Below are 22,323 nucleotides of genomic sequence, written 5' to 3' on the forward strand. Positions count from 1 at the left end.
CACTACCCTCAATACCTCAATACTTCAATACTTTTCACAAGTAAAGCAGGAGAAATAGGAACTTATCTTAATTGCAAAATGTTTTAACTAAAGCATAAGGAGACTATTTTAACGAAAGAATGTTCATCCGTTCCATGCAATGACAAGATAATTTGCCCTAATGATATCACAGACCATAACCTCCCATTAGTTTTGCTGGCATTTCTATGGTATCTGCTGGGTGCTGGAATAAGATCATCAATTAATTTCAGAGAGGCCATTGAACATCCCAGTGTTTTGGAAATAAAGATATGCATTTAGATAATCAATCAGCATGTGAGATTCAGAAAATCTCCAGATTTTTAGAGAGCAGTTTTGGGTGGTAAATATTACCGAGAGCTCAACCACAAATTCTGTTTTGGGTTTAAGTAACATTTTTGTCTGATCATCTTCCTATACACAGTTTCAGTTTGTGATTCTTTTGATCTTAAGTTTCTACCTAAAATTAAGATATAATTTTTGTAATATAACACAATATAAAGCTTTAATAATTATCAGCCCAATCAAAATTATATTCTTGGCAAAGAACTCTGTTCGTTGAAACAGTATTTATTAAGCAGCATTTAAGGCACAATTTATGAATATAAATACATGTTAAAAATCCCAACACTCAGATGCTTAACTGCAATATTAACAGTCATAAGACTGGTCTTAGGTTCTCCCCCCAAAAATGAAAGAGCTTTTCTTTTCATCTCCATCAAATCAAATGTTTGGTATGGGACATCTGTGTAATCTAAAAGGCAATAACATCCAGAACTGGAAGAGCTATGTCAGATCCTGTAGTACCCATAATGTGAAGGAGGATATTCGCATTAATTTTCTGCTTGTGCTCTGTCAAAGTGTCTCTGCTTTTCATAAAAATGTTTTGTGCTAAGAATGAAGAAGCACGTACAACTTCCTTGTTCAAAACAAAATTCAATATACCATCACAATTACAAAGCACCTCATCTCCATATTAATTAGATGTTTCAAAAGTTAACTTCCTAGGATTTTCTGGCCAGCACCTACATTCCACTACATATGTACATAGATATGAACAAACCATTCAGTTATCAGAGTTCCCTTAATAAGAACAGGGTCCTGCAGTCAGCTAAGATTCAGAAGAAACATGCTTCCATCTCTAACACTTGTGTTTTTCAGACAGTCTGAATATTTTCTATGGCTAAAGGAGAGAACTACGGTGCAGGGGATACGCTTTAATCCTTTAAGCTCTGTTTCTGTTTGATTTAACATGCAAATCTGCAAACATTCAAGCAGAGTTCCCAACCTCCAAAATTTGTAGCTGGAGTTTTTTGTTCAGCACTGGAATATTCAAAGAAAGTGAGATGCTCAACTGCAACAGATATGGCCCTCTAGGAAATGCTTTCTGAGTTTGGGTGGGGCATTTTGGAAGAAGATACTGTCTCAGGCTGAATGTATACTCTTGAGTATAGTTATCAAGTCCAAACAAGTTTGGGGCACATCAGCAGGAATGTTGAGGACCTTCCTAAGCTTACTGGGTTTGATTATCAGTCTCTCCACCTGTGCACTTCCAGTTAGTCCACAGCAACATGCTGAGGGACATTGGGCAGGCAGGGAAGCATTCTGAATTTATTCCAAAAACTACTACTGTTATGCTCTGTCTATAAAATATTTTTACCACACTGACTATGAAGCAAAAGCACGCATCTTTAACTCAGATGACAGATTCAGTTCATTACCCTGTGATGGTCCTAAAAAGGTTGTGATGTTTCTGAAAATGCTATTTCATTTAAATCATATGGCAGTGACTTGTTAGAAAGGAGAGGAGAAGGAGCTAGCTGTATCTGAGAAAAGCCATGGACCACCTGAGAACAAGGACATCAGCCTTTGTGCCACAGGCTTGTGCTGGAGAATAAAAACAAGGTGTGAGCGAAATGCAGCTGTGCCATTTTAGAAACAAGTACATGAGATGCAAAGGGAGGCACAATAAAATGTCTTCATTTAATTTCCTTGTTCTATGAGCATTCATACAGGCTTCAGCAAATCTGCCCTCCCATTCATAAACAAAAAAAACCCCAATATTTATATATGGTATAGTTCATAAAGCTCAAAGGTCAAAATAAATGTACTGACCCAAAACAAATTTTCCCAGAAATTTATCTGGAAGTACAGAAAGGATCAATTTTCTAGTGCTTATTCAATAACCTCATCACTACTAGTCTTAAAAAAAGCATTGAGTTTCTGAACAGTACAGTGGATAACAAATCTGGGATATATTACAATGCTGTAAAAAATCCTGTAAAACTTATTTCAGTTATATTTCCAGTGGACCAAACTGGATAGTCATTAGCATTTACACTAAGTAGAAGAAACTTCTTTAAAATTAATTTATCCCATCCTAACTGCAACAAAAATTTAGAATGTTATTTTGAGCCAAGTCTAAAATTATTTAAAGTGTTTGGAGAGTGTGAGCTTTAATTCTGTTAAAAGATATCCCCCCTTCATTTAAATCTACCAACTATGTTGGAGTTGCATCAGATTTTGTCCTGCCAACAAGATACACACTGTGATCTATCTCTAAGAATAACAATCATCTGGCCATGAATTTAAGCAATCACTTTAACTAATCACAGTGTAGAACAAAGGCTGGGTCCAAGATGACTGGTTGATACAGAGATAAAGCAAGAACTCCATTCCCAAGACCTTGGGACTGCAGAATGCTGGCTTTATCGAGCAGACAGAATAATCTGTTCTCCAGGACAAGAGAACAACATGAGAAAACAGCTCAGATTATGGCTATGGGAAGGAAAGTTATTTTCCAAACAGCATAAAATCCATAGGGGATTAGAGATTAGAAAAATATGTCACATATACACATATGCATATTATATATGCAAATATAATAGGAGATGAATATTCACTGATATTCAGAACTATGAAAAATCAAGGGGGTATATCCCACAGCTATTTTAATCCCTATTTAAAGGTCATTTAAGATATTTACCTGCTTTTCCTGCACCTTCTCTTTGTGGCAGTTTCTCACTCACTGAGCCTGCAATTGTAGAAAGAAATTAACCAGAAAAAAAAAATATTTTCATATTTAATTTTTTTCTAAGAAACACAGCTTCAACAATTAGTCTTTTTTTTTTTTTTTTTTTAAACATCAATAACAACATTAAATTCTTCCTTTGCAAACCAAGTATTTTAGCTTTGCACTGTGTGTGCTGGAGAGGCAGGATAAGGCATTAAAAGTCTGAGCCCGGGTTCACTCTAGGAGAGAGGTATCCTCAGAACTGGGGACCTGGGAAATGACGCATTGCTGATAGGAAAGGAGTAACGAAATCTGCAGTCAAAAGGTGTGTTTTAACTGCTTATTCTACTGGCCTGAATACCAGCCCACCAATCTTCATTGGAAGTCATCAAGAAATGGAGAATCCATTGGTTTCCTTAGTAGTTTTTACAAGAGCTAGCTGGCTTCAGGGTTCAAAAAGAAACAATGCCTTTTGTCAGTTATATGTCTCACTAGTGCAACAGTTTGTTTGATCCTCATGCTAGTCACTTGTCTTTATATCCATCTCTGACACAATAAAGTTTAAAATGAAATTTGTGGGTTTATTTTCCTCTCAGAAAGGTCAAATATAGTGATCAAAAATTAAAAGACATATTATCCATCAGTTTTTACCACATCAATTCTCCTTACATACACCAGTATTTAAGCAAACAATACTTGACAGATACTTAAAGTGTATGAAATAATTGGGTTACATTAATTGATTGAAATCCACTGTGGATTATAAAAAGAGTAACGTTTCATCACAATAAAGATGTTATAACAGAGCTATTTAAATGAGAAAGCTTATTAAATCAAAGGCCTTATTTACCATACAGAATGGAAGGTTACTTCAGCATGAAGTGTAGACACAGGAGTCTGCCAGAGGAAAGGCAATTAACATCACAGATCTGGCAAGTCAATTGGATCCACAAAAGAGCACAGAACAATGCAGCCATGTTGGCATTATGTTCTGGAGTATTCAGCTTCTAACACATATGTATGTTCATATCAAAAATAATCTAATTTGGACTTGTTTCATTTTTGCACGATGGTATGTTTTTATTGCATTGTGTTTGAATTATTAGAAATTCAATATACTTAGCAATGCATCAGTATTAATTCAGACAAGAAAAATAAAAGCCAGTATATTCAAAGGCAGTATATCCAAAAGTGTTTGGGATGGCTTGCTATAAACTGCAATACTAATCCCCATTGTTCATCCTGAAGAGGAGGCAGATGCTTGCCTTTACGCTAAATGAAGAGCTTTTGGATAGTTGGCCTGACTTTGCTGAGAGGCCAAGCTTGAACTCAGATAATTCAGTTTTAGAAAATACTATGCTCAAAATTACAGGTGTTTCTAACTGCACTAGAGACCACTGATCCAGTCTTTCCTCAAATCTCATCAAATTGCAATTAACTCCATAGTTTCTCAATTTAATTTTGAGATATAGGAGTACATATAAAATTTTTCTTGCAAATACAGAGATTTTGTTTCATTCTCATTGACACCACAGTGATTTACACCAGTTTGTGAGTACAAACAGTATTCAGCCTAGGTGTATGTGTGATGAAGGACCACTGAGGGTTCCTTTGAATTGCAGAGTTATAAGTAAAGCCTCAGTTTGAGAACAATATTATCTGTTCCTATGTACACTCAGCACCAGATTTGATATTCTTCACTTTGCTATTATTAGTCCTAAATTTTGAAGGAAAATTGATAGATGGTAGAAGATAGTATCATTCAGAGAGATTAATTTTGCCATAGTGAAACCAATCTCACTATGAAATTAGATGAATGCTAGGAAAATCAGGTTCAGTGCACAAACATTAACTTTTGCAGTCTTAAGAAATGAAGAAAAATACTCTCAGAACTTCATAAAAAAAGCAATCAGTACTCTTCACTTTCTTTAATCTTGAATTTTAAACTACGTATCAGAAAGTGTATTTTTTCTAAGTTCGAAGCGGAGAGAGAATTGAGCTTATATCAATTTTTTCTAGCATTTTCTGAATATATTTGTGTATTGCTAGTTTAAAATGGTGATAGCAAGATGGATTTCCAAATTTCTAGGAAACTATGTCTTCAATACTCACAAAAAATGTTCACATTTTCAGCCGGGCATGAAATAGAAATAGCAACATATAACTTATGTAAAATGCAATACAATCTGCTTCCTAATTTTCAGTGCACTGTAAACAACCAAATCACCATATAAGTATTTTTATGGAAGGCGAGGAGTCAAGGAGACCTTTTAGATTCAGCAGCATTATTTTATTAGAAGAATTTAGTACCATTTTACCTTTTCTCCTCCATTTGCATGGTTGTGATGAATTAAGAAAAAAATAATAAATCACAGAATCATAGAATCACCAAGGTTGGAAAAGACCCACAAGATCATGCAGTCTAACCATCCACTTATCACCAATAGTTCTCACTAAACCATGTCCCTCAAAACAACATCCAAACATTCCTTGAACACCTCCTGGATCGGTGACTCCACCATCTCCCTGGGTAGCCCATTCCAGTGCCTGACCACTCTTTTGGAGAAGTAATACTTCCTCATGTCCAGCTTGAATCTCCCCTGGCACAGCTTGAAGCCATTAAACATGAAATCACAGAATCATTCCTTAGTTTATGGTGAAACCCACCATACAGCCCATTTTCAGTCATATGATTTCTGAGGCACAATAAACTTTCCAGGGAATATAATTAGTGTTTTTTGATTTGTGATTTTAACACATTTTCTACAGTTCTGATCAGATGTGGGTGGACTTCAAAAGAGAAAAAGAGAAAGTGAAAGCGTCACGTCTAGCTAAACAATATTTGATATGGAACATTTGATATGGAATATCAAGAAACAGGAAAGTAAATTTCCCATCCTGCTTAATATTTTGGATATATGTGTGTCTGAATGTCTGATGGGGAATTGCAGGGAATAGGGAAAGTACTACATATAGGTACAAAAGAACTAGATAAATCAAGAATGGATAATTTTCCCAACATAAAAAGAACAATACAACATACATCAAATAGTTTGTTACCTTACCAATTGCATCCATTTCCAGTATGTTATCTGACAATAATATTATACAGACAGGAAGAGTTTTAAACATTTAAAGATAGTTGGTTTTGGACTTACAAGATGATTACAGCATTTTAAATATGAGGTAGCAAAACTACATCACAGAACAATAAAATTTGCTGCCGTATCTCTGCAATCCCACTGGCAGAAGCCCTGAGGAGTTAATATGGCATTAAAAAAACCCTAGAGCAAAACACAGTGTTTTCCAACAATAATTTAACACCTGCTTCTCCATTTCTGTCCCATTTCCCAGGACTCCGCCTATGGAATTTCTGCAGCCCCCTTTAGTACTGATAAGAGACGAGGAGCCTTAAAAATGTCTTTCTTATGTCTGGTGTTCTTTAGTGAAAGGACTGTGGGAACATTCATCATTTTTAAGGAGCTTTCTTTTCAATGCTGTCATGGGAATGTGTTTGATTTACTCTCCTTCTCACCACTGCTCCTGCTGTAATGGAGATTATTTCCATGGGGTGGAATGGCATTCTGAGATTTATCAGGTGTGTTTTGGCAGTAACAAGTGTTGGAGTGTGAAGAAATGGGAAGGGCAGAAGAGGAGCTTCTTTCAGGTAAAGATCTAATAGATAAACTGAAGGTTTTACATCAATCAGTTTTGCCTTTTTAATGCACCTCATAACCTGCAGCTTTCTTGTTTCTAACTAAAAAAAAAAACCCACAGCTTTGATAAGAGCAACCAGAACAGCAGAAGGAACACAAAATTACTCACACAACTATTGTAGACACATAAAAAAATATGCATGTGATAGTTTTCTATCCTAAGAGAGAAACTGTATTAATAGTATTGGAAGTAATGGCATTCCTGGAACAATAGTTAAGACAGGAGTATATCTCCCCAACAACAGCTACCCACTAACATATTGTTCATAATTCCTGTGCATGGTGGAACTAAGGAGAAAGTACAAAAAGGAATCAATGGTGACCTGGAAAGTTTCAACTTCGGGTGGGGAGGTGTGGGGGGGGAGTGGGGAGGGAATAAATCTTATGCTAAACAGATGGCAATTTTTAACATACTGGGAAATGAGAGAGGGGTGCAGTTGTGCTTCAGGATTTCATTCTACAATATAAAAGCAAAGTTTTGCCTTATTACCCACGTAAGTTTTTGGAAAATCTGTTGCTACCTTCTCTACTGAATGAGACAGTTTCTCCAGACAATTCAAGACAGAACTCTTATCCACCACTACATCAAAATCTCCTAGTACATCAAATCTATATCCGAGCTCTGCTGTAGCTGGACTTCTTTCCTGAGAGACAAAGAAGAAGTGGTCAGCAGTGTAATTTAAGAGCAGTGATACAAGCAGGGTAGAAAATCTGCAGAAAGAGTCCCAAAGGATCCAATAACAACTGCAAAATTACCCAAGAACTTCCATGGAGCAGAAACAGACTCTACATACTCACCTGGACATTGGAGCTACTAAATTAAAATCAAATGCTACTACGACCTTCTCCTCAGCACTTCTGCAAAACTGATTTCCCTTCCCACTTCTCTCAAAATGAGCTGAAGCAGAAGTTTATCTGCTAGGCACATGAGTGTCTTTGAAAGGAACTGGGATTTGGTTTCCCTCCAGATAGAATAGTTCTCACATCAACCTATTAACTAAATTGAATCTATCCTGCAGCTTCTACTTGATAATAATACTACTAATAGTAAATGTACAGTAACTATCTTACCAAAATTTTCAGTCAAAAGTAAACATCATAGAATGGCTTGGGTTGGAAGGATCCTTAGAGATCTAGTTCCAACCTTCTGCTGAGGGCAGAGCTGCCATCCATCAAATGAAACTTCTCGGGGTCCTATCCCACCCAGCTTTGATTGCCTCCAGGGATGGGGCATCCAGTGCTTCTCTGGGAAGCCTGTGCCAGTGCCTCACCACTCTCTGAATGAAGAATTTGTTCCTATTGTCTACATTAATATCCCTTATTTTAGAATTATTAAGGTTGGAAAAGGCTTTAATCCACTTATTTACAGATTCATTTCTATTACAGGGTCACCTTTTTGAAATTTTAAGTTATTTCTTCCATTCTGACAGAAAATGTGTTGCAGCACAAGCAGAATCAAAATACGTACAGTTCAAGTATTTTTAAAGCCATTTTTGTTGACAGGATTCAATTATATCAGCTTCAAGCAAGGTGAATAGCAATTCTGGCAACTGTTCCTGCACTGGGGATTTTTCATATTTATTATCAGTGTCAATGAAATAAAGTCAAAAAGCAAATTCCTAAAAAACAGTGAACTTGTTAATTGTCCTGATGAAAGACACAGGTCCAATACATATGGCAATGAGTTTGATTTGCCAGTTAATTTCTACAGACAATGATTTCATTATGTTCTTAGCACTTTTTTTAAATTTTATTTCTCCTCTGGGATTGGCCATTCATAAGATTTGCTGTGGGTGTTCTTTCTCTGGGCTATAACACATCAAGACATTCACAATCAATATTTTTCATTGAGTTTGGATTTTTTTCCTCAAAACACTTAAAATACAAAGAAAAAAAAAAAAAAAAAGCCCTCCAGGTTTTTTTTTCTTTTTGCAAGGAGTTTACAAGCATGAGTTACAAAGTAAAGAACGATCTACTTCCACAAGTCAGTTTCACCTAGTTAGACAAAAACATCATACATACGACCACTGCAAAAAATCCCTCAGTAGCTATATTATAAAATAAACAAAGTAGATACATCACAGAATCATAGAAAGATTTAAGCTGATAGTGATGTCAGAAGAAATCAAGCAAAGCTAGCTTAAAATATTGACCAACCTTTGTGCAGTCAACTTTTGCAAATGCTGAAGGATGGAGATTCCAAACCTTCTACAAGCATCTGTTTCTGTGCTGAACAGCTCCTCCAGTAAAACATGTTCTTATTTAGTCTAGCCAGACAGCACAACTAAACTCTATTATGTGTAAGACAGTTTGTAAGACTCAGCCGGCTGAACAAACCTTACCTGGGCAACGAGGAGTTTTGTGGGCCACAGCAGTACCGCTGATTGGACGACCATTGGGAGTGACACACCAGCAGTATCCAGTGTAACTGTGGCACTGAACCTGTCAGCAATGACATGAATCACATGCAGTCTGTCAGACATGCACCTATTGTCCTGAAGCACTCACAACATGAGTAGTGCGTGCAGCTAACTGTGCACACTGGTAAAATGTAGATTGGTAAACCATAATGCACCGCAATGACCATCAGACATATGATTCTTTAGCATAAAGAGCTTACTTCAACAAAAGTGTGGTAGATCCCTCAGAATCCAGTTGAAGAGAAACTACTGAAATATGTGGTTGTTTATGGCCTATTTCAGGAGAGTGCAGGTGTTATGAAAACCTCACAATAAAGTTCCTCAAGGGACACATGAACTGTTCCTGATGCTAGCAATCTCAATTTTTTTTCCACATAGAGAACATATTGTTCACCACTGAAAGTGCAGGACAGAGTGCTTTTGCCAGCATTATTCATATCCCAAGCTGTCAGGAAGGAAACTCTTGGAATTCCTCTTAGAAATCAATTGCATTACACGTGCTGAGGGCCAATATCACTTTCTCACCATGCTTAAAACAAAAAGGATTGCCTTCTGCACAACTCCACAGCTGAAATGTATCTCAAAGGCAGCAGAAGGCAACCATGAGTGGAATGTATATCACAGAGTAAACATCTAGACGTGAGTCTTCTGAATTCTATGATCTAACCTAAGTAAATAAGTCACGTGCTTGTGCACAGCCATTTACTTGTGCTAAAGATCAGCTGAGGAAAAAGAATAATCCTGTACAATTCATCCTAGTAGCACTGATACAGATCTAATCACACGACTTCTGGTTCAGATCAGGAATAGATCAGAAACTCCAAATATTTTACCATCTGACAAGTATTCACAGGACTACAAGAATGACTCAGCTGTCTCAGCCTTGAAGAATAGGGAGTGTATCATCTGAATAACAGTAATGTTTGGCTCTTTCACTGGCCAATGCTGAAAAAAAACAAGACTCAGCTGGCATAAAACGTGAGTTTTCCTTCTGTTTTTTAACATCACTGTTAGGGCAAATTGCATTTCATTTTGAAATTACATTTCATTTCTTTACATTTCTCTCCACCCTTTGCAAAACACACACGTTATCATATTTCAGACATGCAAGATAATAAAAAAAATTTTAACCTGACTATATGTGCCATCGTCATTGCATTCTGGAATAAACACTTGTTGAAATTCTTTTCGAGCTTGTTCTTGGGTGTACTTCCTCTCAGCCACACATCTGGAAACATCTAGAGAAAGGGAGAAGACATGTCAATTGGATGATGAAATGTAAGAAAAACATAGAAAATAACCTTAAGTAGAGCGAGGCAGGAAAGAAGGCTCCAAGACCACAAAAAGAGAATCAGAATTATAACCAGGGAAAATATAAAATATTTTACATTATACTTTTGAAATAAAACTATTGGAAAACAATCAATTTTGGGCCCTATTGTCCTAATTCGCTTTCATGACATTATTTTTTTTTTTTTTACTGAGGAGCATATATCAATTACTCATATAACCATCAGCTTCCTCCAACATTTCACTGTTTGTCTAGCTTGTGAGTCCCCTTGGTTTGCCCAAATATGCTCATGCTGCCTAACAGACTATGCAAAACTAACATTTTGCCATCTCAAAGACAAGAGGCCACAAAGTGAAGCACAAAGTAGAAGGACAGAACACAGATATGAGATGAAGAAATGCTTTAATTTACAACTTTGCCATTCCCGCAGCTGCCAAAAGGGCAGAAGGCCAAAAAATATATACTTCTTCAACAAATTTAAACAATAGCTGCCACTTCATGCTCCACAACATTCTTCCAGTGCTGGTGGCAGCAGCACTGAGATCAGTTTTCTAGTGCTTTGGTAAAGGCAAAGTAGGCAGCAGAGTACAGCTTCCGTGAGTTTATACACTGTTTACTTCAACCACTCAGTGAACTGAGTTATGACTAGAATTGTGCCTACCAGCCACAGATATACATATATTTTTTCTTCACTTTACATATATATACACTATACAATACATGGGCAGGCAGATGGTACAATAATAATTCTGGAATAAATCACATAATGCTAAAATCTAGTGTAACAATTTGCAATTTAGACTTGGCACTAGTCAAGCAGGGGTTTTTTTGGCCACTGTTGTGGTTCATTGCCGCATCTCCTTAGTACTAGTCTCCATCCAAGACAAGGCAGCAAATTAGAAAGCTTTAACTGAGTAGCTCCTATTTTCTGAAATATTTCTACTGTCTAATAAATATCTGATATTTCAATTAGGCATTCAAAAGCTGTGAAAAGACACATAATATAAGCTTTTGTACCTTTTACTTTTCCTAAAACCACTGCAAATTTTAGCATGTTGCTGATGCAGAATCAATACTTCAGGATCTGCTTAAGCTAGGCAATTTCAAGACAAATGAGAATATGAGGCAAGCCTAAGGAATTATTAATGATTTCAAGATGTGACTGTAACATCTGAATTAGAAAGATCTTAGGCGTACAAACAGAAATTTGCTGCTTCTGATCTCTGCATTCTTTAAAGATTTTTTGACAGCAATTGGCTAGATCCTTTTAAGGGCATGCACTGTCCATCAATTATCTATGAGAAAGGAGCATTATGTTAATTAGTGAATGTTAGTACAGTTCTTAGAAAACACGAGGACAGATTTTCTAGCTCATGCAAGTTGCACATTGAACAGAATATGGACAACGAGGCAACACTTGCCTTACCACATTGGATACCCAAGTACCTTAACATGGTTTTGTCATCTACTAGTCCACAGGAGTTACTCGGTCAAGCACAGGTAAGACAGCTAAATTCCCCTTCCTCCAGCCACCCTCCCTGTGCTAGCATCACCAAGCTATGCATGCAAAAAGCTGACATGGAAGCCTGGTGCAACTGCAAAACTCCACTGTACAGGATGAATTCTTCACTAGTCATCTCCACCAAGCATCAGGTAACTTTAACCAAAAAATTCCCTTCAGGTCTAAGCAATCTGGTGTGGGAAGTGTAGCATAATGACAATATAAACTAGTTCTCAGAATCCATGCCCTGTGTACACAAAATTGGGCCCCTCTAATTCTAATCTTCGTTTTGATTTCCCTTCTGATCTTGGACTTGTGTGCCTTACTTCTGTGCATTAGTTTTTCTTTTCTAAATGAGATTTTATTTATCTCTCTCAGGAGCATTATGAGAGTCAGACAGTTCATATTGGTAATGTGCCCAAAGAACAAACTGTCTCATTTATAAAAATTAAATTTCAGTCTCAAACAATATTAATTGTATTATGTTGTTTCATGACAGAGATTTACAGGGATGTATTATCATTTAAAATGGACAGAAAAGTTCAACCATCTAGAAATTTGAGAGAACTAATAAGGAACTGAATTAATTTGTTCTCTGTTACTTTAACAACTTGTTTTCTCACGGGAAAATTACAGTCAATGTGCTGTGCAGCTCAGGTAGTCTGCTAAAGTATGCACTGCCAAAGTATGGGGTTATAAAAAAGGAATGAAATACTTTAGGCAAGCTTTGGTATCATAAGCCTTATTCTGAGCATGGTTTGGTTATACAGTACTTAATAACATGTGGTTTTAATGTAGCTAGTATTTTAACTGAAAATAAATCAGTTCTTTGTTGGACCTCTGTCCTCGTTTTTCTAGAATGACATGTGGTTTAAATGTCTAAAAGGGAAAGTGATATAAATTCCATCACATAAGATTTCTGCAATAGTACCATCAGGATTGTAAATTATCTCCAATATATGAATTATCCTAAAAACATGCCAAGGCAAAAGAGACGCTCTCCAAAACTGTCCACCACTTGCTCCTAAACAGTTTGATGTTCTAAAAGCCTCCTATTTGTGGATGATCTAATATGCTTTAAAATCAACAATGACCAAATTTAATGAAATATAAAATTCAAGTCTGAACCCTTGTTTTGTGTTATATAACCATGGAAACATTTTAAAGCTGTTGGGCATTACTATGCTTCAGAATACCCATGAGGAAGCTCTTTTATCAAGCTGAGCATCTGAAACTGTGTGTAGCCAAAACATGATTCCCAAATCTGCTTTTTTATTTCATCTATGTAGTACCATAGGGGAATAACTTTAAGATACAGAGATGCAATCCAAACCTTTTGAAGGAATGTAACAGGAATGTCAAGTTAAAAAGAAGACATGTAAAATACTCTTCCTCAGAATATTAATGGATGTTAGGTTATTTATTCAAAGGTGCTAACTTCCTCCCAAATAAAACATTACTGAAGCCAAAACAAGTTGTTATATTATTATTTAGGATAACTTTATAAGATTATATCTGATCACCTCATTTTCTGCCCTGGTTGTAGCACATTCTGAACCTACTGCCTGGTTTCAACCAGATTTTCTAAAGGAAAGAAAGAATTCAAGACACTTAAGGGCTAGACTTCTGTAACAGCTGAAAAAGGACAAGACAATGTATATTTCTGCTGTGGCTGGAAGTAAGAGTGAAACATGAGCTCACATCAAAATATCAGATGAGATAGATGTAGCTCCTAACAGGTCAAAGTCAGTGAGGCATGATATCCTAACTTAGGGAAAATAAATTTCACATGGCCACTGCTCATGCTCACGAAGCAAAAACAATTCTGGGACTCACCATGTAAAATCCTTTGAGTGCAACAAGCCAGTTCTTACTAAAGGTTCCCCTTATGCACCTGGCCCAAGTATAATGAATATGACTCATAAGCATCTCAAATTAGTAGGATGTGTCTAGGCAGAAGTGGCTTGTCAGAAGGTTTGTAGGAACACTGACATCTATGAGGACCACAGTACAGTCTCTCACATACAGATTCAATTTTCCTCTTTGTCTAGAACAGGAATAATTTAGGTCAGATCTCTTTTGAAATAAAGACCAAGATGTCTGAAAAAAAATGGCTGAAATGACACATGATTTGCCTTTACATTCAGACAATGGGAAAAACTAATCTTGCAGATATAAATGCCCAACTGTAATTTCGAATTATGTTAATAGATGACTCAGAGAGAATGTATTCTCTCATCTCCAGGTAAACGGGTTTTTACATCCCAGAACTTTGCTGGAAAAAAAATACTCCTGGCATAGAAACTGAGCATGAAGATGCATGAGTTTACACTAAATTACTTAATTTGGACAGTATTAGATGTCAAACTGGGCTAACACAGGGCTTGATGGTTTTTAGCACAGAACATTGGCTGATGTGTTGATGGTACCACTATGACTTAGCACCGAGACTGGAAAGGCAACCAGAGGTTACTCAAAGACATATGGAGCCTGAAGTAATTAACTGAAGACAAGAGTGCATGGGAGTGGACAGAATACACAAAACTGTGGAAAACAGTGTTGTAGCTGTTTGGACAGGTCTTTCTGAATTATCCAGAGGAGTCTAATGTCTGGAAGGCAGAGGTGAAATTTAAAGCCATCTTAATTCTGTGCTAAGCTTCAGTGTGCAACAGCAAAAGCTTCCAGCTAGGAGGTGGCAGCAGTAGGCAGCTGTGGCATCCAGAAACAGATTCTTTCACACATGAGAGGGTAAGAGCAGAAGAATTCCTGGTATAACACTAAGGGTGTTGTAGTACCAAGGAAATTCTGAAAACAGAATTAGACTTACTAACAGCATAACGTGGAACTTTAGTTTTATGTCTCATATTCAACACCACATAACCTAAAATACTAAGCGTAAAAAAAATCCATCAACTTCAAATCTTAGTAATCTGAATAATATATCAGGAAAAGAAGTCTATTAATGGAAAGTTAAAGTTCATCTTTAAAATAATGACACAAACTCATCAAGGGCATAAACATCATCTAGAAAGTGACTTTTAGTACAACAGCAGATCCGAGGCTCCACAGGGAGATGTCAGATTCTCTCATAGAAAAATAAGTAGCTTGTCAAAGGCAAAGATCAGTGTCCTTGAAAATATTTTCATTTAGCTCATCTGCTGTTTCCTGCTTTGCTATATAGTTCAGTAAAACTAAAATCACTTTCCCCAGTCCCTATACAGTGAAGCAGACTTCGCTTGCTTTCAAAAGACACTGTGACACATGGGCTTGTTATGCATTTATGCATAAAATGCACTTCACAGTTTATTTAGGTATTTTATGATAGATAGAGTATGTCACTGAACATTTCAGAAATATTTACAACTCAGTCAAAACTATTTGTAAAGTGATTAATAATATAAAGAAAATGTTCTCCTGAGTGCTTTCCACATAGCTTATACTTATACCTTCAGCTTATACCTGAAAAACATATACCTCATCCTATGGGACAGAGAAAGTGCTTCTAAACTCACACAGATTTGAAAAAGCAGATCTAGCATAGGCACAGGTAATCCAAATATCTCTTGCTGTTTCACTACAGGTTTCCTTTGCTGACCCACCAGTGTGCTAGAATACCTATACACAATTACTTGCCCTTAGATTTAGAAATACAAAGTGCACGAAGCTATCCAGCTGAACTCTTTACTGAATTACCCTAAGGATGTACCAGGTTTATTCCTACCTCTGTGCTTTTCTAATTTTACACCCTTTTGCTAACTTTTATTTTTTATTTTTATTGAATGAAAGTCTAATGTCCGTCATTTGTAGGTCATTTGGCATCTTAAAGTTTCATCCAGAGCACAGCTTTGTTTCCATGGCACAAACTACTAACAACGTGAAAATTTTCTAGGAGATTTGGTCTAAGGCAATGCATATTCAATGCAATAACTCATCATGTCAACATCTACTGCATATATAGCAGTAGACTTTAGTAATAGGAAACACCTAACAAACTACATGTGCTCAACATTCCAGTTTCAAAGATGCAGAGATTACTAGCTTTTTGGGTCAGAAAGGATGCCTCCACAGACATTTAGCCTGACACAGATATTAAAAAAAAAAAAAACTTGCTTTGTAACAAGGGCTGGCTGATTCTTTCATTATTTATTTTTATTGCTCCATTCAGGATTCAAACAAAACAGCAAAGAAGTCTTAGTCTAAACTCTCCCCTGCCAGCATCCAACAGTGGCAGGCAGCATGGAGTTCTTTCTGTTGCCTTCTTTTTTTCATATTTTGCAACCACCCAGCTATGATAGCTAAGAGCTTAGATAGCTAAGCTTTAAGATAAAATAAGGAATGCTGTGCTGGAATCCTTCCTGGCACAATAATATTTCTCCCGATTTGCTAACTGTCACATTTGGAGAGATATAGTCTGACTAGAACTGAATCAAATATTTGCAATAAAAACTAAAGCTACAGCTTTCTGATATTTTACATACCAAAAGCCAGACTAGGCTTTCTGAACAGAACACTGATTTGATAAATAGTTTGGATAAGCCTAATATGGGCCAATTTAAAATTCTTGCTCTGAAAGTCTGAGAAAGCTTGAAACTACAAATAGTTGCAAGTCTTCAGTGCAGTATTATTGCTTTAGCACTACGAGTTTCTACTTTACCTAAGATTTTCACACTGTATTGAACTTGAAAGTTAAATAAAAATTACATGACCAGAAATGAAAAAAAAAAAAAAACATTTTAATTCTAAAAAGATACTTTTTTTGTGCCCTAAGAATGCTCTTCTATGATTTGTTCCTGTGCAGTCTGGCTTTGGCACATTCCTTGTTGAGAAATATGATCAAGAAAAATAGACTGTTTTTCAAAGAGATAAATTCCATCTCCAGTAAATTTTGGATAATATTTCAGTGTTGTTTGTGTTGTTTTCCATGTGCCAGTAGACACACAAAAAAAACCAAAGGATTTTCCACATAAAATACTCCACACATACTTAGCACTGTATCCATTCCCATTAAATATCTACTAGAAAGCAGAATCAGAAGCCTTCTGTTTTCAGGAACTACATAAATTATAACTTCTTCATCAAGCTGCTGAATATTTTGTCTTAAATTAACACTTTACTCCAGAAGCTTGATACACAGCATAACTGAAGGCTGGGAAACAAAATATAAAGAGGCTGTAGCTGAACAGGATTTGTGTCAGGTCTGGCAGCACTGCAGTCTGGAAACTTGCAGTCATCCTACAGATTAAATGCAGTGCTCACAGTGAGAAAATATCCAGAAAAGGATGAGGTAGGTTCTAGCTAGAAACATTTGGAGATACAAATCTGCTCTATAATAATATTCCTGGGAAAATATTTATTAAAAATTGCCTCATTTTAGTATATTTTTCCCCAGAATATTTTAAAAATTTTGCATCCCTCTTTTCTTCCCACTTTCTCCTCAAAAACGTGGGAATCGGAAATAAAAGAGAAAAGGGAGGCAAGGAGGAGAAGTGAAAACTGATTTTCTCTCAATCTACAGACATGCAAACTTTCAGTATGTTTTGAGGTTTACTTTATTGATTGATACCTTGATCCAATCCCTCTTTCACTCACTGCAGCAGTTTGGAAAAGAAGTAAACCGACTCACTACGGCTTTCTCCCTCCAAACAAAGCATCTCAGGAACATGTTCTGCCTTCCAAATGTAGCCCACAAGCCCGCCTTCCAGGTAGCAGGAGGGCTGCCCAAGCCAATGTCCCTGACTTGAGGGATGTGTTCCTGCACTGCAAGCATGCACTGGGCTCGCACCTGTCTCTCAGGCAAACCTGAGCTTGAGGGCAGTCTCCGAGGGAATATAGGATTAGGTCTGCACTCAGGAAGCATGTCCAGCATCCATAAGCCTGTTCTTTAGCTAGGAAGCAACAGCAACATTTTCCCAAACAATGCTTGAATTCATGAATTATGGGACCAAGATTTATTTACAAGCCAAGAAAATACTGCAGCTCAGTTACATTTTGCTTTCTCTTCAAAACAGGAACCATCATACCTGCAGTTTAAGCCAAAGACAGAAATTTACCTAAATTCATATTGATTCATACAATTCAAACACATACTCATCATTCATTCAATCACTATACTAATGATTTAAATGACTGAAACTTCACACTTTCTGAAAGCTCAATTATAATGAAACAGAAATGCTGAGTGTTTCTCTATTCTAAATCAAGTAAATAGCAAAATACTTCTTTATGGCCAGGCTGGATCAGGCCCTGGATAACCTGATCTAGCTATGCATATCCCTGTTCACTGCAGGGGAGTTGGACAAAATGACCTTTAAATATCCCTTCCAAATCTAAGGATTCTATAGGAAATTCTACTCATATTTTGATGCATTCCAGTTCTCTTTGTGAATCACAAGAATTAAGATACTACCTTTTGTTCTGTCTGTGATAGTCAATAGAAGAAAGGCATTTCTTTCAACAGCTAGGCTCTTTAGAATATCACAAGCGAGTTAAGCTTAACATGTGCTATCTAGCATTTACAATGGAGAAAGAGGGTCTCCACAGCTGTAGAATAATGACACTGATCCCAAATATTTCTTTAACTAGCTAGGACTAACACTTGTTGTCATATCAATCAAATAAATCAATCAAATATTTTAAAAAGCATTTTCATTAAAAAAAACCTTCAATGCCACTCAGTTCCGCCCAGCATCATTATTTCAGGTTTAAAAGTAATACACATTACTTACTGTCATAGGAAAAGACTTGAAAAACCTTAATTTATCTGAAAATTCCTGCAGGAAAAATATGAGTTCATGCTTTTGAAGTTGATGGGCAAAACTTCAGTAGCATGAATAAGAAGGGGGGAAAAAAAAAACCAAACATGATAGAAAAAAATTACTTATTGATTTTTGCATAATGGAAACTGACTGGAATCTGTAGAAATTATTTTAAGCATTCTCTCTTTTTTTCTATATCTATAATGTAAAATTTTCATTACTTAATGGAAAATACGAACATTCTACAGTGTCATTCTACAGAGATGAGACTAAATTTTACAGAGCAATTCCAACCATTCACAGGGAGAGAAAGTATTTTACAAGGAATATACAAGGTGCCCCATGAAACAAAGCAAACAAACAAAACAAACCTGTTATATGTAGTCCTATGTATCATAGCTTATGACATTCATCCTTAAATTTGTCAGATCAAGAAAGAAGTCTTCACTCAACGAAGTACTAAACAGGTGCATACTTAGGTTTGAACTCACACAACAGTTATCAGGACTATACATTGGATTACAGCCAGGTTTGTACTAACCACTTTGTGGGTCAAGGACCTCAATTTGTGGGTGACAGTCTCTGAACACCTAACACAATAAGCTACTAGAGGAGTTGACGGCCCGAACCACAAAGACTGCTTACACAAACCTTGTCAAAGACAGCATGCTGTAAAACCTGAGAATTTTCTTAAGACAGAATTTTCATCCAAGTTTCTGTGAAGTTTCACAGAGCCATATAGTAACTTTGTTTCAGGCTGGTAAGAGACATAGCATAGATGACTTTGTGCTATCCTCCGCAGAGCTAAGATGACTTCAGGAAGGCCTAAATGCTTACAGCCCCTATTTCCTCAGCTGGGCAATACATTTTTCTAAAAGAAAACAAGAATTAAGCAAAGCCTGTACTCAAAAGGACCCTCAAACTCTAGAAGAAGTACAGTGTGTGTGTCTGAATAGCAGCTGAAAAGTCACATAGCTTGGAAGACTGCAAGTAGGGCATTACTAAGGCTCACAGGGATTTGCTCATCCTCAGGAAACCAGCCTAAAAATAATACTGAATGAAAAGGATGATGAGAAAGATGAATCCTCCCAGGGTTGAGCTACCCATAGGAATCGATCTACCGTGATACGCAAGAACAGCTAGGCCCAGTTCTCAGGCTGAATGGCCTTGAACCTTTTATTATGAGAGGGTGGCTCTGTGCATGCTGCCTACTGAGGACCATCCCTAGCCCACAGTAACTCCTAAGCCACAAAGATAAAGTCTTAGGGAAAATACTAACTGGCCCGCACTCAAAGCATAGCAGGGATCACTTTACCAACTTACTAGAGCAGACAGTCAAATAGCATCCTGGCACTGTTTAATTTAATAATTTAGAAATAGTCTCTTTGTCTTTCTGACCTGTTTAAAAGCAAGTACGCTGCTCACATTTCTTCTGTTTTGTTTCTCGGAATACACAGGACCAGATTTACTGTGAAGAATTTGTGTGTTTGTGTGGTGGATCCTAGTCACAGGTGATGCTTTAACAGTCCCCCTAACACAAACAATATTTCTCAGCTGTCAACATACATTTATTTGTTAGATTCATAATCTTGTTGCACAGTAAACTTCTCTATCAGGTAAGTGGCAAACTTCCAGAATTTCAGAGTTCAGATTTTGTTTGGAAATGTATTCAGAAGTGTGGATATTCATCTACAGTTTATGCAGATCATCTGAACTCTTTGAAACTGCAAAAGCAGTCAGAATTTCACAGCATTATAACTTATAATATAACTTTTCCAAGTTTAGCAAAAAATTCCAGCACTGTGTGCAAGTGGACTGGAAAAAACATATATATTTATTGTAAAATGAAGGAAAGGAAGGAAGGAAAGGTAGGAAAGGAAAAGAGCGAAGGAAGGAAAGGAAGGGAATGTAGGGAAAAAAGGGAAGGACTCATAACTTCCACATGCAAACATAGATGCTTCTTTCACTAATGTTAAGAACTTCAAAATCTGATTCAAAACCAATATTTTAATGTGCTATTTTTGTTGGTTTTAGGGAGACATGAACACTTTCAAAAGAATTTGTTTTCATTCCAACACAGAATGAAAACAAATGCTGAAACCTTGAAAGTTGCCCTGAATTTAAACCATCATCTTTGCTTAGTTTAATAAAAGAACTCTTCACTCCTTTGTCAGGCCTCACCTGCTGGTTAATTTCAGTGCTCAAAAGCAACTGGCCCAAAAGCGGTCTTAATCTGAGGATTTCCTCTACTCTCTCAGGAGAACGTTTGATTGGACTACCAAAAGTATCAATACTAAGATTGAATCAGCTACTAGGTCAGTGGATCATTTCTTCCTTCTCTAAAACTTGTTTTCACAGCTTGAAATATTTCTAATGATCACAGCAATGGGTAGGAAAAAAAGACAGTGACCACTTGAAAATCTAGGACTACTTTGACTGAATTAGAAATATGAAGAAAATGTTAAATGAAAATAGCACTAGTCCCTTGATGGTTTGGGATATAATTGTATCATATATTTATTATATTGTGTGATTTTGGCAAGTGAGATCTATTGCCCAAAAAAGGAAGAAATATTTCAACATTAGAGTGATGCTTGCAGTCTTTTAATCAAAAGATTAGAAGTGTCTGATTCATGAAGGCACAATATGCATTTGTTACTAGCAATATTTAAGCTATCTAAGGTGTCTAATTCCAAGTCTACAATTGTACTGACATGCTACACATTAATAAATACATAGAAAACTAGTATTTCTCCAAATGCTGGCAGAAGAAACTGCCAGCATTACAGGATACACTTTGGATAGGGCAATTAAAGGCACCCCTACAGAAAAGAAAAAAAAAAAAAAATTGCAAATGGCATTATCAACCTGTTAAGAAAAAAACAGTAAACACTTTAAAAACTCATTTTTGCTGAAGTGTATAATGTGTTAAATACATATATACAATGAACAGAAACAAAACTCACAGTAATTCTCTCTGTCGTTCATAAGTGTAACAAAAACTTTGGCTCAGATAGCATCGTTATGTTATCCTTGTTCACATAAGTAAATAGATCCATCAGCTAATACAATGGCTTATTATGAAAGGGCTGAAAAATGACCACAGTGTTTCATCTAGGCAGAAGATGAGACTGAATGTCTCTTTGAAACAGTCTTGATGCTTCAGAGGCTTGCTGGAGCTAATGAAGAGAGACCATGTGGAAAATTGCCTCCTAAGGGTTGAATCTGTGTGGTCCCTGGGGTTTTATTCTCCCTCCCACCTCTCCTTTGTGGACAGAGAGAAAGGGAAAGTAAATCTTTATGAGTGCTGCTATTCTTACATTTTAAAAGATCATTGTGTACACTTCAGTAAGGAACTATGTCATGTATCTCTCGCATGACAACTGAGGTCTCTAGCACCAGCTTACTATAAAAGTGAAAAGGTTAACCTGTGGAAAGTGAAAGCGTTGGAGAGCTGGAGCACCAGGATCGTGTGTTGCAAAATTTCTGCAAAGGGAAGATAGAAGTAAAAGAGAAGATGTAGATAGATACAGCTTGTGAGGGCTTTAAGCACCACAAACCATGTAATTAATTTTTTCCAAGTTACAACCTGAAGGTTCACACAACTTT

The 22,323-nt window shown here is 36.6% G+C and overlaps 1 protein-coding gene across 1 annotated transcript in view; it reads right to left on the reverse strand.

The window, feature by feature from the left end:
- SMOC2 (SPARC related modular calcium binding 2) overlaps positions 1 to 22,323 on the reverse strand; it is a gene marked incomplete at both ends in the record, with an annotated part of 130,648 nt that overhangs the window by 64,047 nt on the left and 44,278 nt on the right. The window contains 3 exons of the mRNA XM_079550602.1: positions 3,005 to 3,052; positions 9,090 to 9,189; positions 10,299 to 10,405. Of these exons, the coding sequence (XP_079406728.1) occupies positions 3,005 to 3,052; positions 9,090 to 9,189; positions 10,299 to 10,405 (255 nt within the window). The remainder of the gene's footprint in view (positions 1 to 3,004; positions 3,053 to 9,089; positions 9,190 to 10,298; positions 10,406 to 22,323) is intronic.

The sequence above is a fragment of the Tetrao urogallus genome, assembly GCF_951394365.1.
Source record: "Tetrao urogallus genome assembly, chromosome: 2".
Lineage (NCBI taxonomy): Eukaryota > Metazoa > Chordata > Aves > Galliformes > Phasianidae > Tetrao > Tetrao urogallus.